At 41.0% G+C, this 14,665-nt stretch overlaps 1 protein-coding gene across 1 annotated transcript in view; it reads left to right on the top strand.

Moving 5' to 3' along the window:
- NEBL (nebulette) overlaps positions 1–14,665 on the top strand; it is a 123,636-nt gene that overhangs the window by 67,617 nt on the left and 41,354 nt on the right. The window contains exons 18-24 of the mRNA XM_019801214.2: positions 1,212–1,304; positions 4,254–4,346; positions 6,940–7,032; positions 8,350–8,442; positions 9,669–9,761; positions 11,015–11,119; positions 12,092–12,263. Coding sequence (XP_019656773.2) covers positions 1,212–1,304; positions 4,254–4,346; positions 6,940–7,032; positions 8,350–8,442; positions 9,669–9,761; positions 11,015–11,119; positions 12,092–12,263 — 742 coding nt within the window. The remainder of the gene's footprint in view (positions 1–1,211; positions 1,305–4,253; positions 4,347–6,939; positions 7,033–8,349; positions 8,443–9,668; positions 9,762–11,014; positions 11,120–12,091; positions 12,264–14,665) is intronic.

Below are 14,665 nucleotides of genomic sequence, written 5' to 3'. Positions count from 1 at the left end.
ATTTAGGGATTTACTAGTTTGTAACCGATTCCTAAACTTTTATATTTTTATTTTGAGGAATAGGAATTGTATTTGGAACCATTAATTAAAGGACTGAGTCTATGTTTAATGGATATACAAATTTGAATTCTAAAATTCTAAAAATTGACCATACAGCCAATATTTTTATGTAGAACTAGCTCATTAGTCACTTAGTAGTTAAGTAAATATCTCATCAAAATATAAATTCTACTAAGTCTGAGGATCTTTGGAATATTTTCTACTTCGTAATAAACTGGCAGACTCTAAACTCCAAGGTGTGCTAGTCACGTGCCTTTAGGGCCTTCAGAACAGGTGTGCTAAGAAATGGAAAAGTCTGGCTGGAAGGAAAGATCAGGGGAAAAAAGCTGTTTCCATCCATATCTCCTGTGTTTCCATGGTGCTCTAGATTTTTATCTTGTGGAGGAAAACATCTCTGAGGCCATACTCTCCCAACCCCCTTTAGGGCCCAGTGAATTACCAAATCTTCACAGAGGGAGTAGTTCTGTCCTCATATGCCTTTCTTATAATTATTCTACTGTTCTGTAGAACATTTTGTTTCTTTGTTTTGCTTTGTCTTTGAAAGGGGTGGATTGTTGGTAGAAGTGGAGAGACATGTGGGAGTGGAGAGACATGTGGGAGTGGAGAGACATGTGGGAAGGTTGAGAAATAAGTAGAAGCGATGGGAAATAGACTGACTAAACTTTTGATTCTGATGATAGAGCCAGTATTTTCTTTGAAGAGAATGAGGACATCTTTGTGTTTGGAGACTAGCACTTGCTTAAAATTCCACACTGTTTTTGAATTAAGTGATACTGCTTAGTAAGCTTTATAATATGTGCTTTGATTTTTCTCAAACACACACGCGATGTGTTTATATTTGAAGAAGGAAACTCTAGTTTGCCAACGTACATTCTTAGACCAAATAATCTGTGGCCACGTCGGGTCCCACATATGCCCTAGAAGAGGTAGCGGGGGTTACCTGTGGGATGCTATGGAATGTGAGACCCAAATTGGACATTTATTCTCATAATGGGTTATTGAATTGATTGATATAACCTTGTTACTCATAAATAGAAGCTATATTCACATTACTTGAGAACCCGAGAAATGGTCTTTGTTTTATAAGATTCTGATCTAGGACCTGAATTCTAATAAGCTTATAGTTATTTTTTCCTTCTCTTATAATAAAGGTATTTTATAAGAAAGAAGTAGGAGCTGGCACAGCAGTAAAAGATACTCCAGAGACTGAACGAGTGAAGAAAAATCAGCAGAATATTAGTTCAGTAAGTGCACCACAGCATTGATTATCCTTTCCAAATGCAAACATGAGCTAGATAAATGTTCTTAGTTGTTTGCTAAACTGACTGCTTTTTCTTTTACTCTTCACTTTGTTAAAATGCTATTTCATCCAATATCAAAGGTCTCACTTTCAGAAGGAAAACTGTAGCCTTCTTCCCCTTGAACCTAAAGCAGCATTTCATCTTGATACATCGTAGTGCACGAGAGATAGATCACTTTAATAGTCCAGTAATGAAATCTAGGGTTAGATTTCAACTTTTTTTTTTTTTTTTTAAAGATTATTTATTTATTTATTTGACAGAGAGAGAGACAGCCAGCGAGAGAGGGAACACAGCAGGAGTGGGAGAGGAAGAAGCAGGCTCATAGCAGAGGAGCCTGATGTGGGGCCTCGATCCCATAACGCCGGGATCACGCCCTGAGCCGAAGGCAGACGCTTAACCGCTGTGCCACCCAGGCGCCCCTAGATTTCAACTTTTGAACAGAATTTTAACTGTACTAAATTTTTCAGAGAAAAGATAAATTTCAGTACCTCTGCACAACTTGGAGGAAAGAAATTTCACCCTGCAGAATGATTAAAGGCCCTTCGTACATTTATTTGGTGACTTAAGAGAAGTTTTCAAAGGCCCCGTTTGCCTTCTACTTCTTCCAGCTTCCAGCAAAGCAAAAACATGCACCTTCGCTATAATTTGTAAAATAACTTACCCTCCAACTCCCTTTGAGCTTAGAGGGGAAGGATAGAGGGGGTGCTTGCTGTTATGGGTAAAACCTTTTCCGTTTGGCGTTTGACATTTACAACGGAGACTTCCTATCCTTACCAACAGGAATTCTTCCATGGATATGTAGTATATTTAGTTTCCTGTTGAGGAAGTCATAAAGGTTCTTTCCTGCAATCCCCTTCTTGACCTTTCTCTTCGCCTTCACTCTTGGAGGCAAAGCCTTTAAGTAATTCAAGTAGAACAGCTCCAGTTAGACGTATCTGTCAGGATACGTCAGGGTCCGATGTGGCATTCTAGAATATGAGAGTGCATGGGCTTTTGTGGAGAAAGAGTAGGAAAGGCAAGGTAATGCTGTCGTAAAACATACGTCAGAAAATCTGCAGAATACCAGTGCAATAAAATTTCTGTAGCTTGAATGAGGCTGTCTCCTGAAGAAAGCGCGAGGAGAAAGAGCTTACAGTGAAGTACAAATGTGTTCTGATCCACTATGGCGAGAGCCTGTGTCAGGCAACGTGGGATCTGGTGGGGAAGTTAGTTTGGCAGAGAAGGATAAACTGTTTGTTTCCTTCGCTTTCAAATGATAATATTTGAAATGTACCCATCAGGGTACTGAAATACAATGTTATAAATGTTCTGTAGTATGCAGTTCCATTGCCTACAGTAAAATGACTGTGCCATTTTGATTAGTTTAGAGTCATATGAAAAACACAAATGTTCATCTTTAATCACGTTTAGCTTCTCACCCGAGGAAAATCACGCAAAATAGTATGGTATATCATTTCTTTTTCCAGCGTTCCGCTGCCTCTTCTAGCAAACAATAAATGCATAGTTCTGTATCTCTATAAGGTTGGGCCATAAACTCCTGCTTAGTATTCAAATGGAAAGTTGCCCTTTCAAGATTAGCCAGATCTGTCAAACCAAGATATGATTCTCTAACATTTAAAGATCTCGACATTTTCCACCTCCACTATACAAGCCTTTTAGCTATTAGCTTTCCCCGTTAAGAACTATTTTTGAATCTTATTTAGAGGTGGTCTTTCTCAGTGTATTCTCAATTTAACTGTTTCGAATCTGGACTCATATTGCCATTGTTACTCATATTAAATCTACGGCTACCATGACTTAGATGGTATCTAAGATACGTAGGTGACTTACATATTTCTTTGTGACTGTCAGCGTGGACTTCTGCCTTAATCATTTTAACATTACCAAGTGATTTCTAAAACCTAGTTTGTGTAGATTTCAGTCTTTGCTAAATTTCAACATGTGCCTCTTAAGTCTTGCCTGCATTTGCTACATATAAATATTTATGTGTGCCCTTTTTCTCGAATCTAATCTTCCATGAATTTTAGACATATTAAAATAACCACCTGATATGATGGCATTACTAATCATTTCATAAGTTTAAAGAGCTGTTTCTTGTCTCATGCATAACGGTGTGTTGGCATTACCACTTTTGTCTGGTTGATCTTCCTCTAAATAGGTTTGAAGGAAGAACTTTTGAATAAAGTGGGTGCCAGGATGTAGGCTGGATTTGTATAACATGCTTCTGTGGGTAGAAGACACATCCTGACTTCCTGCCACTGACCCTTCGATAGTGATCATGGCCTCTGCTTTTTTGTACATTTCCCTCCACCTTCCTCTTTCTCTTCTTTAATTGTGGCCACTATTTTTTTCCTTATTCTGTATATTTGTATGCTCTCACCCAGATAAGCAGTCTTCCCAAGACTCTGTAGCTAACACAGTTTGGCTTTTGCCTTTAAATCCATGATACATTTAAATTCACACATTAATAAGTAGAAACTGCTTTTTGGCTAGAAACTTACAAGTTACTATATTACTTACGATGACTTCCAAGGTTTTTTGTGTATCTGCCTAATGATAAAATTTATTTTCATAAGCAACATTTGCTTATTTTAATTAAATAACTCCTATGGTGATGGCTAGGTGATTGGATATGAGTTTATTTGCACTTTAGGATAAACGAATCCTGAAAGCGTCATCCCATAAAATAAAAATTTGTGTTCCCACTGAAGGAAAATTAATTACTGTTGAAGTAAAAAAAATTCAACTGTGTAATAGTTACTAATGCAGATTTCTTACCTATCTTTTAAGCCTTGCATTGCTTTTAAGCCACGTTGTTTTTGTCTGTTTGATTTGTTTGTTTTGTTGTGTTTTTAATAATTGACCATCTTATTTTTTAAATACATAATGCAGGTAAAATACAAAGAAGAGATGAATCAGGCAACGGCCATTTCCGATCCTCCAGAGCTGAAGAGAGCTAAAGAAAACCAGAAGAACATCAGCAATGTGTGATCATAGTTCTTTGAGTACCGTTTTCTATTTTATTGAATGGCAGTAGACAATGAGGGTGTGGCACGTATAAGGTGAAGTCCCAGGACACGTGGACTGTTGCAGGAGGCCAGGTCTTGAAAGGTGGGGCTAAGATTCCCCCCATCTTTAGGCTGGGCTAGCATGACACCTCCTGTGTGCCTTTATGCGTCAAAGGATGTGTTACTGAATGCCTGCCTAGTTCTTATTCGGGGACATTGAAAGCCGAGTGAGACTTCCCCAGGTCTCTAGGAGAAACAGACATGGGAATAAATACCCATAATGCATGAAAGGCTATCACAATAATTAATATTTACTGACTGTTTACTATGCTCATGGAGTATGTTACATGCAGTGTCTCATTTAATGATAAATAATGATTCCTTTTGCAAAGTGCTATGGAAATGCAGAGAAGGAAGGCAATGTCCGTGAGAAAGAGAGGAAGACCCTTGGAGGAAGAGTAACATTTGAGTTAGATCTTGAAGGGTTAATAAAAGTTGGGGTGGATTTCGTGAGGAGGAGCCTTCCTGGCAGAGCAAACTGAATCTATTCAGAGTCCATGTCCGGGTCTAGGAGGGGAAGGTTTAGTGTGATGAGTGTGTGGGGTAAGAGGTGGCAAGGACCTGATGGTGCAGAGACAAGTTGTAATTCGGACCCTAAGGAGGCAAGTCGGGTGTCCCAGTGTTTCCCAAAGTGTGGTTCACATATAAGTGACAGGTGCTCCACCCATGAGCAGGCCTTGGCTTACGGGTTAAATTGTTTAAATTTCTCCCTTTTTCTAAAAGAAATGTTAGTAGTTTTCAATGTGTCAGAGAAACATAACACCCCTTAAAATAACTTTATTTGCAAATAATAGTGAGTTAATTTAGTGAAAGACTAATATTGGCCATCATAGCATGCTTAATAGCCAGCCCGGCATATGGTGAGGGGTGCACACATGGTAGAAATTGGGACTATACTGGAGTCTCGGGAAGAATGTGGACCCTGGTCTGCTGGCTGGATCCCAGCTCCAGCCCTTACTTGCTGCATCACCTTTATAAACCACCCACCTCTCCCAGTCTCAACTTCCTTATCTATGAAATAGGGGCTAGAGTATTAGTGAGATCTTGCCTGGAGAGCACTTAGCATGTTTCTTTTTTCTTTTTCTTTTTCTTTTTTTAATATTTTATTTATTTATTTGACAGAGAGAGAGACAGCCAGTGAGAGAGGGAACACAAGCAGGGGAGTGGGAGAGGAAGAAGCAGGCTCCCAGCGGAGGAGCCTGATGTGGGGCTCGATCCCAGGACTCTGGGATCACGCCCTGAGTGGAAGGCAGACGCTTAACGACTGAGCCACCCAGGGGCCCCACACTTAGCATGTTTCTGAATGGATGAAAACAAGACAGGAAGAGTCACCAGTATCAGCTTGACGTCCCCAAACTCACTTCCACTGCCAAGTGGCTACAGTAGTTTCTCCACATCTGTCAGGCCGGTCAGCAGACATTTTCCCCCTCCGAGCTCCACCCGGAGGAATCTGTCCTTGTATCCCGTCATCGGTAGAGATTACACTGGGCCTTTTCTCACTTTTACTGAGACAATTCATTACCCCAGACACAGAGTCTGCCTAAACTCTCAACTACATTGCACGGCACAAAGAAAGGCGCCCCCTGAGGAAAGCAGTCCCCTGGAAGGGGCCTGACCCTTCGTCATTTATTTCCCGCCCGATCAAGCTTCTCTTCACGGTCACATTCGCGGCTGAGGCTGCGCAGCTCAAGTCCATTTTATCTGCAGGCCCCGCAGGTCTTGTGATGTGTTGCAAGAAAAAAAATTCCCTTCCACTAAATTTAAATTCCAGAAAATCATTAAGACTGTCCCTGTGGAGTTCCTCATAATAGGATTTTAACCTGCAGTTTTACTGTTTGCCCGTCAAAAATTCATTTGATGGACATGCTGTTCTGTTTCTTTGTGCTGGGTGCTCATTTATTTCCTGGGGTGTTTTGGAATTAGCTGGAAAGCTGACCACAAAAGTTGGGGTCTGATCCTCCCAGCCAAGAAAGAGCACCTCTTACGCAGTAGGTCAGGCAGATTTCCAGAATGCTAGTCAGAGCGCAGGCCTGCCATTGTGGGAACTTTGTGGAGAAGGGAAACTTTGAGGTTCGGGGTGTGTTTCCTTAGCAACAGTCTGTCACGAAGGTGCAAACATGGGGTGGGGGCAGCCCTCCTTGCTAATGATAAGAATGGACAATTTTTGCTGTTAATATAACATGATAATTTGATAGTGTTGCTTTAGTGTTATGAAGAAATGAATTCACAGAAGGGGTGATTTCTTATTCCTGATAACCACCAAACTCAGGCCACCGATCCATCATACAATTCGAAGAAGCACTGCCAAAAGGTGGAATTCAAAACATGAGGACAAGAAGGGGCTTGGAGTCTGGGATGAGCGTGATGGAGATGTCTGTTATTGATACACATTTCATTTTGCAATGCTCATGAATGCTCTGTAGCCACGTGGCATTCCTTTTAGTCTATTCCGGGTGATGGGTGCGCACCTCTTTGCGTAACTCCACACCGTCTTGCACCCTGCCTCGCAGCTCCAGTACAAAGAGCAGTGCCACAAAGCCACGCCCGTGAGTGTCACGCCAGAGATGGAGAGGGTGAAGAGAAACCAGGAACAACTGAGTACGGCAAGTGGTTCTGTGTTCTCCTCTATTGTCCAGCGTTGTGCATTTTTATTCTTCACATTGTTCTCTGAAAAGCTTAAGACCTCCATGGACTCGATGCTCCCTTTCACAGTCACGTGCTCAAGGGCATGAACTTTGGTTCTCTCCTGTGACCCAGGAAATGTGGGACTGTCTTGCTGTAATTTAGCCATGGCTGTTTATTTAAGAAATCTTCAGGTAGCACCCCAATCTGCCAGGCATTCTATTGCTACACAAAGAGGGGTGAGAGCTAGTTCCTATCCTCATGGACCTCCTAGTTGAGTCGGTAAATCTCTACAGTCAGGGAAGGACCCAGAGAGAAGTGGGTCTATTGTCAATCTGAGGGGGAAAAACAGTTATCTGTTAGAATAGAGCAAAAGAAGACCTGGCTTCGCTGGGGTTCGAAGACATAGTGTCGGGTCAGGGAACCTATAAATAAAATGGAACACATTAGTCGATCACCAGTAATTTATTGCTAATAAAACAGTGAGAGTTAACAACCGGGAGGTACCCCTACATATGGCTCATGTGCTAACTGCTTTATGTGAACCCATGAGGTTGGCATGATTTGTCTCTGGTTTGTAAGTGCAGGAAACTGAGTCTTGGGGAGGTCAGAGGACATGCCAGGGACCCACAGTTTGAAGGGCAGAGCTGGGATTTGAACCCAGGCCTCCCTCAATTCAGAAATCCCTTTCAAAGGTGCCCCATACTAGTTATTTTTCCCATTTTTTGGGACACGTTTGTGGAACTTGTACCAAAATAAACAATAGCCTTCTTCTCCCCCAACAAAGAATTGTGAAAGGCTTTAAAATCTGAGTGTGAGTTCTTCTAGGTAGAGGAGAAAATCAGGCTGAACACTGCTTTATTCTTAAAATACCCCTGGAGTGTGGTAGTTGCGAGGGGTCTTTTGCTTTGTTTGAAAGCCTCGGGTCAGAAGGAGAGTAAATGGCCTTCACCAGGCTGCTCGGCAACCTCACTATGGTTCTCTTGCCGTGACTTCATCCTGTTGTTTCTCCTTTACCCTTATATTTCCACAGCTTTTAGTTATGGAATTTGCAGTTACCTTCGGTATTGAAGAGCAAAGTATTTATTGAAAGACGACTGTAGAGAAGCAGGGCTGACATTTTGTGCTGGCCACGTCAGAAAACTCAGGAGCCAGGTGTAGGGGTGAGCTGAAAGGTGGAAGTCTAGCTACAGTGGGGGAACACGTGTAAAGATAGGGTCAACTTTGAGGTCCTCCTCTGCGGTGTGCGTGGGGAGACCATTCTACCATCTATTAAAACTCTCGCTTATCCTCTGCAGGTAAAATACAAAGGAGAAATTAAACAGGCAACTGCGATTTCTGACCCACCAGAGCTGAAGAGAGCTAAAGAAAACCAGAAGAACATCAGCAATGTGTGACCTTAGTCGCTTTTCTTTCTGATGATAGTGAACGTATTATCAACATGTTGATGAAGGGATTGTGTTGATAACATTTTCATAACCTTGAGTTGATAATTCTGCTCTCTGTTGACTGCCAGTTTACTTGAAAGGTTTCAGGGTCTGAGGTGTGGGGTGGGGGTACAGCCAAGCATTCCGTGCTCTAGAGTTCCCAGTGACCGCCAGTATGATTTTTTGTCTATCGATTATTGTGTGTCCCTCTCATCTTGTCTGCGTGCTGACAGTTGCTGCGGGTCTCCAGAGGGATGCAGTGGTGGCCACTAGTATCCTGGCCCTTCAGATAAGCTTTCCCACTGCCTCTCCTACTCGTATGTGTTCCTGTCCACTCCCATGGCCCACTCCCAGCTACTGTCGCTTTATTTTTGGGTGATGTCTTGGGGGAAATGATAGAGCGTGCATGTCTGACGAGATCACATGGGATCTGAGTTTTTACTCAGGCACCAACTCCTGGCCTGTTCGTAACCCCCTTCTGTTTATGTAATCCATGGGTGTAGTTCACTGAGAGAATCCTTTTTTGAAGTCATTAACATATAGATTGGGTTCTCTGGAAGAGGAAATCTGGAAATCTATTAGATTCAAAGGAGTCTTTTCTTCCTCAAACCTTTGAAAGTCTTAGGAGCAGCTTATAAAACAAAGGCAGGCCATTGTGTGGCACCTTTCCTTGCAGCCATGTTTTGGAGAAGCAGATGGCCATCTTCTCCTGATATATTTAGAATCCCGGTTGACACTACTCTGTTAGTCTCAGAAAGGTAGTGGGAAGCACGCCGGCCTCTTTATGGATGACATCGGTCACCTGTTTAGGCATCTTTTCAAAAGTTCTGCTACAGTTAATTACTGACAAATCGTAACAGTGTATGGGTAGGAGTACCTTTAAGTAATATCCGTGAAGACATTTCTTCTCATAGTCCTTTGTGATACGATGCTTCTAACAGCTTTACTGATGGTATGCCCATATATTTGAATATATTCACAGTGACTTCATTCGCAGGGATTCATGCTACGGGATGAATGAAAATAGATTGATTTTAGATGCAAGCATTTTAAATATGGTGCCCTCTAGATAGCATTCTCTTTTCTCATAGTTCCCTTTCTTGGCTAGCTCTTTAAAATAGCTACTCTGAGACTCTTATTTAGTTGGATTGATTCACAGTACTCTTATTTTTTATTCTCTGAAATGATAGGTTTATTATAAAGGTCAACTGGGAAGAGCTACAGCTTTAAGTGTAACTCCTGAAATGGAAAGAGTGAAGAAGAACCAAGAAAATATTAGTTCGGCAAGTGGTTTTATTCGTTTTGGTCTGTTACAAAGGATGCGTCCGTTATTATTTACTTACAGCCCTGGTTTTTTTTTTTTTCTTGTGAAAATAAAATGTATTTTCAGGCAACATTTGTGATACATGCCGTAAGTACATGTGTGATTTCAGATGACTTCCATCGCAAAAGTTGACGTTATCCTGCAACCCTTCACTGCTATTTCCAGATGTGACCAATGGTTACATTCAAAGCTTAGTTTTAAACTATATCATGCTCATTTAAACAGTGATTCATGTTCTTTTAGCCAGTGTCTTTGAAAGTGGTAAAGTCTTGGATGCGTAAGTTACACAAGTGTCATTTTGCAGATGTATTCCATTGACTTTGGATTGTTAAATGTTCTCAGCAAAACAAAATCAGAAATGACTCATTACTCCAGAGTAAGGATATGGAGGAAAAAGGAAATCTTTCTGCGTTGAATATAGAATTCAGTTACTCATTAAGTCCCATGTATGCCTCAGTGTCTTATTTGGATAGTATGCTTTCTCTTAGTAAGTATCGGGGCTTCAGTTCCGGATTGCTCAGATGTGCTCAGGTCCTCAGTAATTGCTATCCTAATGTCATGCATAGGCAGCTTCATAAAGAGCAGTGTCTGCTGGTCAGCCCTCAAGAAGAGCTTTTTTATGCCTGGGAATCAGCGTTTAGGTTTTGATACAGTTTACAGCTCTCCAGCGGCATTTCTGCCCAGAGATGCTGACTGTACTTGACATAAATTACCTTCAAGCTGTGGCTGCTTAGAAGGAAGTTCAATTTGATACACCTTGTTCCCTATCCTCTACAGTGGGCAAAAAATAAAAGGAAATAGAGGGATGCTTGGGCTTGGTAGGCATTCTTCAACAGTGTTATGGTGGAAAATGGGGAAATGCTAGAAACAGGAAAATACACTTAGGTTTCATTTGGTTTGGATTTTTCCTGTGTAAGTGTGATAACCACTTTTCCTGACTACATTGTTAGTGGATACTGGTCGTTCACACATCTGTTCTCGGTTCATAGAGAGAGTTAGGTTGTCTTTGCTTTAGCTTTTCAAGGTGAACTGTGAGAGTAAAATTTTAGATTGTTACTCTAGAACAACAGGTAATTCACTGAACAACTTCCCTGGGAAAGAACTGGGAGTATGTTGTATGTGTTTCACTCATTCGGAGAGTTTGAAAAGTTACGTAATATTTTTTCTTATAATTGTCTTATTGTTAAGTACGTTCTACTATTTACTTTGCAGATAAAATATACCCAGGACCATAAACAGATGAAAGGTAGACCAAGTCTGATTTTAGATACACCTGGTCTGAGATGTGTCAAAGAAGCACAAAACCATATTTCAATGGTAGGGTACAACCAGCTGCTTCTTCTCATGACTAAAACATACTAAGGAGTGGCCCCACCCAGTGTACTGACGGCGTCGTTCACCATTAATCTGGATAACTAACAAAGCATGAACGAAAAGCAAAACGTGGATGGGCCCATCTTTTGGGGGGGACTTTCTAATCACACTGAAATGTAATGGACATATTTAGTCTAATAAAGTAATTTTTCTCAGTGATATTTTGGGTGTGTTTTTATTTCTAACATGACTACTATAAATGCGTTTTATGAAAAACGTTTGCTTGGACTTCTTTTCAATAAATTTTAAGGTAGAGTTTGGTATATTTACATGTTGCAAAGGATATAAAAATGTGTATGTTTTTTAAAGCAGTTGCAGGAGATACAGTTTATATGCCATAAGGTTTACTCATTCAAAGTGTTCAATTCAGCGATCTATAGTAAAATTTACAGATCCAGTTTCAGAATATGAAAGAAGTGTATGTTTTGAAGTATATATATCCATTTTTGTAATAATATACAAAAATCATATATAACTATTTGTAACTCTCAATCTAATTTTAAATAATACTGTTTTCTTGGGTAATTGTGTGGAAATAGCATATCATTTTAATACCTATTAAAGGTCCAAAGATAGAAAATTAATTTGTACCTAAGTTAGTACATTTTAGGAAATCACCAGGATTAAAATATATATATATATATTTATATATCTTTCAAACCTTCTCACTGATATATTGGTTTATATAAATTTAAAGGAGCTGTTAACCGTAATGATGAAAAACATTGTGAAAGTATCAGCACTTGATTTCTGAGGTTAGGAAGCTGACATTTCAGACACTATTTTTGGAGTAATTGGAAAAGATACAAATATGTGGAAAATAATCTAGATACAGCTGCCACAGCAAAATTTTGTGAGGTCCGTAACCATCAGGAAATTCCAGTTTGAGTTCATGCTGTTTTTCCCTTTTTTCAGGTAAAATATCATGAAGACTTTGAAAAGACAAAGGGAAGGGGCTTTACTCCTGTTGTAGATGACCCCGTGACCGAGCGAGTGAGGAAGAACACGCAGGTGGTCAGTGATGCAGCCTACAAAGGTGTCCACCCTCACATCGTGGAGATGGACAGGAGACCTGGCATCATTGTCGGTAAGCTGACGGTCCTTCTCGGCAGGTCCGCACAGTCAAAAAGATCGTCCTTGGCCTAGCTTTTGAATCGGCCTCCTCATTCATGAGACTCCTCAAATGTTTGATGTGGCGCCCAACTGAAAATGAACCACAGGCTAAGTGCTACTGTTGGCGCCATGTTGAATGGGATCCATGGTACTTGCCAGGTATCAGTGCCAATCCTTTCTATGATTGGACTTTCTCTGTCTTTAATAACTTTCTGTTCTTAAGGGTGTTCTTAATTGTTAAGCAAAGAAGCAGCCCAAATATCAGACATGAGTGGTAACAAAAGTTGAGCAATTATTTTGTTTTCCTTTCGCTTATGTGCTTGATCAGTGCATTGTACTGCAGACATCGTCTACATGGGGGACAGAAAAAACAGAAATAATCCCCTTTCTGTCCTTTTACCACAAATAAAAGTACCAAAGAGATTCTGATGGTATTCATCATATGGATAGCTTATATATTTTTCGAATATTATCTCTGAATGGGGATATTCGGGAGCTGTCTGCCAGCACCATAAATCTGAGACAAAGGAAACTTCTCTCCTCACTGTTCCTTCTTGTCCATCTGGGAACATCTTAGGAACGAAGTGTTGAATGGTAGCTGAGACAGCAGTGATCACCCCAGGGTTAGGGCTAGAAAGGCAGTTATCGACTTTTCAATATAAATCAATGACCCATACTTCCAAATGACTATTGCCTGAATTTTTGTAGCTAGTCCAATCCTAAAGCTCAGATAATATTTTTGGGAACCCTTCCACATGCTCGTCGGTAATCTTAGTGTTAGGTTAGCTTCATCTTCACAGGGAAGAGCTTATTTTTTTGGAACTAGTGAAAGGCCATTTAGAGGTGGGCTGGGTGAGGGAAGTGTGTTTCTACCTGACTGGGTAATGTCTTAATGTGAAACAACGGTACTGAAGTCAGGCCGTTAAGTTCCTTGAATGATTAGTAAGTGAATCTGAAAGTCCTTTCCACAGAGGAATTCCACACACATGTGCGCACTACTGATAGCTCTGCACAGCTTCCAAAAGTGATTGTGTAAAAGGATCACATTAGGTTGAATGGATGGGTTGAGATGTTTTCATTGAAAGTAACATGGATTTAATTTCTTTGCTTTGGCTTAACATCTCATAAGGGATAGTGAGTACAGAGGGTCCGATTCATCCCTCGAGGGTGGAAACGCTGACAGTCTACACAGCTTACACTGGGGTCCTCCTCCCTAGATCAAGGGCCCAGAATGATGGCAAAATTCTTGTTAGAAACTGGGATCTTGTCTAGACTTCGAGCTCTCAGAATTCAGTACTCACTACCTTTGGGATAGAAATTATTATTATTTTTTAAAAAATTCAACATATATGTCTCTGAATTATTCCCTTACTGGGTCATCTGGAAGCCACTTGATTTCTTCTTATTGAGGGAGACTGTTTTCCATTGAGGACTTTCCTATGAAGCCACAAAATGAAGTACATTCAACAAGCAGACTTCTGAGTCAGGCAGGGAAATGGAGGTTTGGAGATTTTCTGAGCAATTCAGACTAAGCCAAGTTGTGCTGCTTCTATTTTTGCTGGAGGCTCTGCTATTGACTAGTTGTGTAACCGTGGTCAGGCCACCTCGATCTCTCTATGCCTTAGTTTCCCTATTTATAAAACAGGATAGTAAGAGCACCTACTTAAATATGGCAGGAAGCCTAAGTGAGTTATGTTGTGATGGACGGTCGTGCTCGGCACATAATGCTAATGACAGACACTAGGAGCTCCGCTTCCAGCTCCATTCATTAATTGTTTTTCCTCAAGCTCTGTTTCTGTCCGTAGCTAGATTTTTCACTCTCCTCTAGTGAATACAGCACTGAGCAGATCATGTTAGGACATGAGCACCATTAGTTGGAGACACGGGTAAACCTGGAAGTTACTGTATTTGGATTTTGCCTCCAACTCAAATAGGAGAGTGAATTGGTTTGCTCAGGTCTGATTGCTAAGGATGGCAGTGAACGCATCTCTGGTCCCTTGAGAGCAGGAAGTTGCTCCTTGCTTATCTTTCCATCCCTCACCCTCCATTGCTCAGTGCCGTGCTTTATTGCACTTTTCCAAGAAATGTGTCTTGTGTGGGTTAGCCTGTGCTCACCAGCTTCCAATGAAAGCTGGGCTTGCCCCTTACCTGCATTTCAAACACTTGTTTTGGGGAGAGAAGTTTTTGTTCTTCATTTTCTCAGACAAAAACCTCTCAGTCACTTCCTATGAATTACTCACGTGTCCTTGATCGGGAGCTTAAATCAAACATTTTACCTCTTTCAGCGTGTGGAGGGCTTGAGTGTTGGGGGTTCGGGGATGCGGGGAGTTGTCTGGTGTGTTGGGTGATGAGTCAAAGGCTCCAGACGGAAGGTCA

This window comes from Ailuropoda melanoleuca, chromosome 15, assembly GCF_002007445.2.
Source record: "Ailuropoda melanoleuca isolate Jingjing chromosome 15, ASM200744v2, whole genome shotgun sequence".
In the NCBI taxonomy this organism is placed as follows: domain Eukaryota; kingdom Metazoa; phylum Chordata; class Mammalia; order Carnivora; family Ursidae; genus Ailuropoda; species Ailuropoda melanoleuca.
The sequence above is the reverse complement of the archived record's forward strand: the minus strand, read 5'-3'. Positions and strand labels throughout refer to the sequence as shown.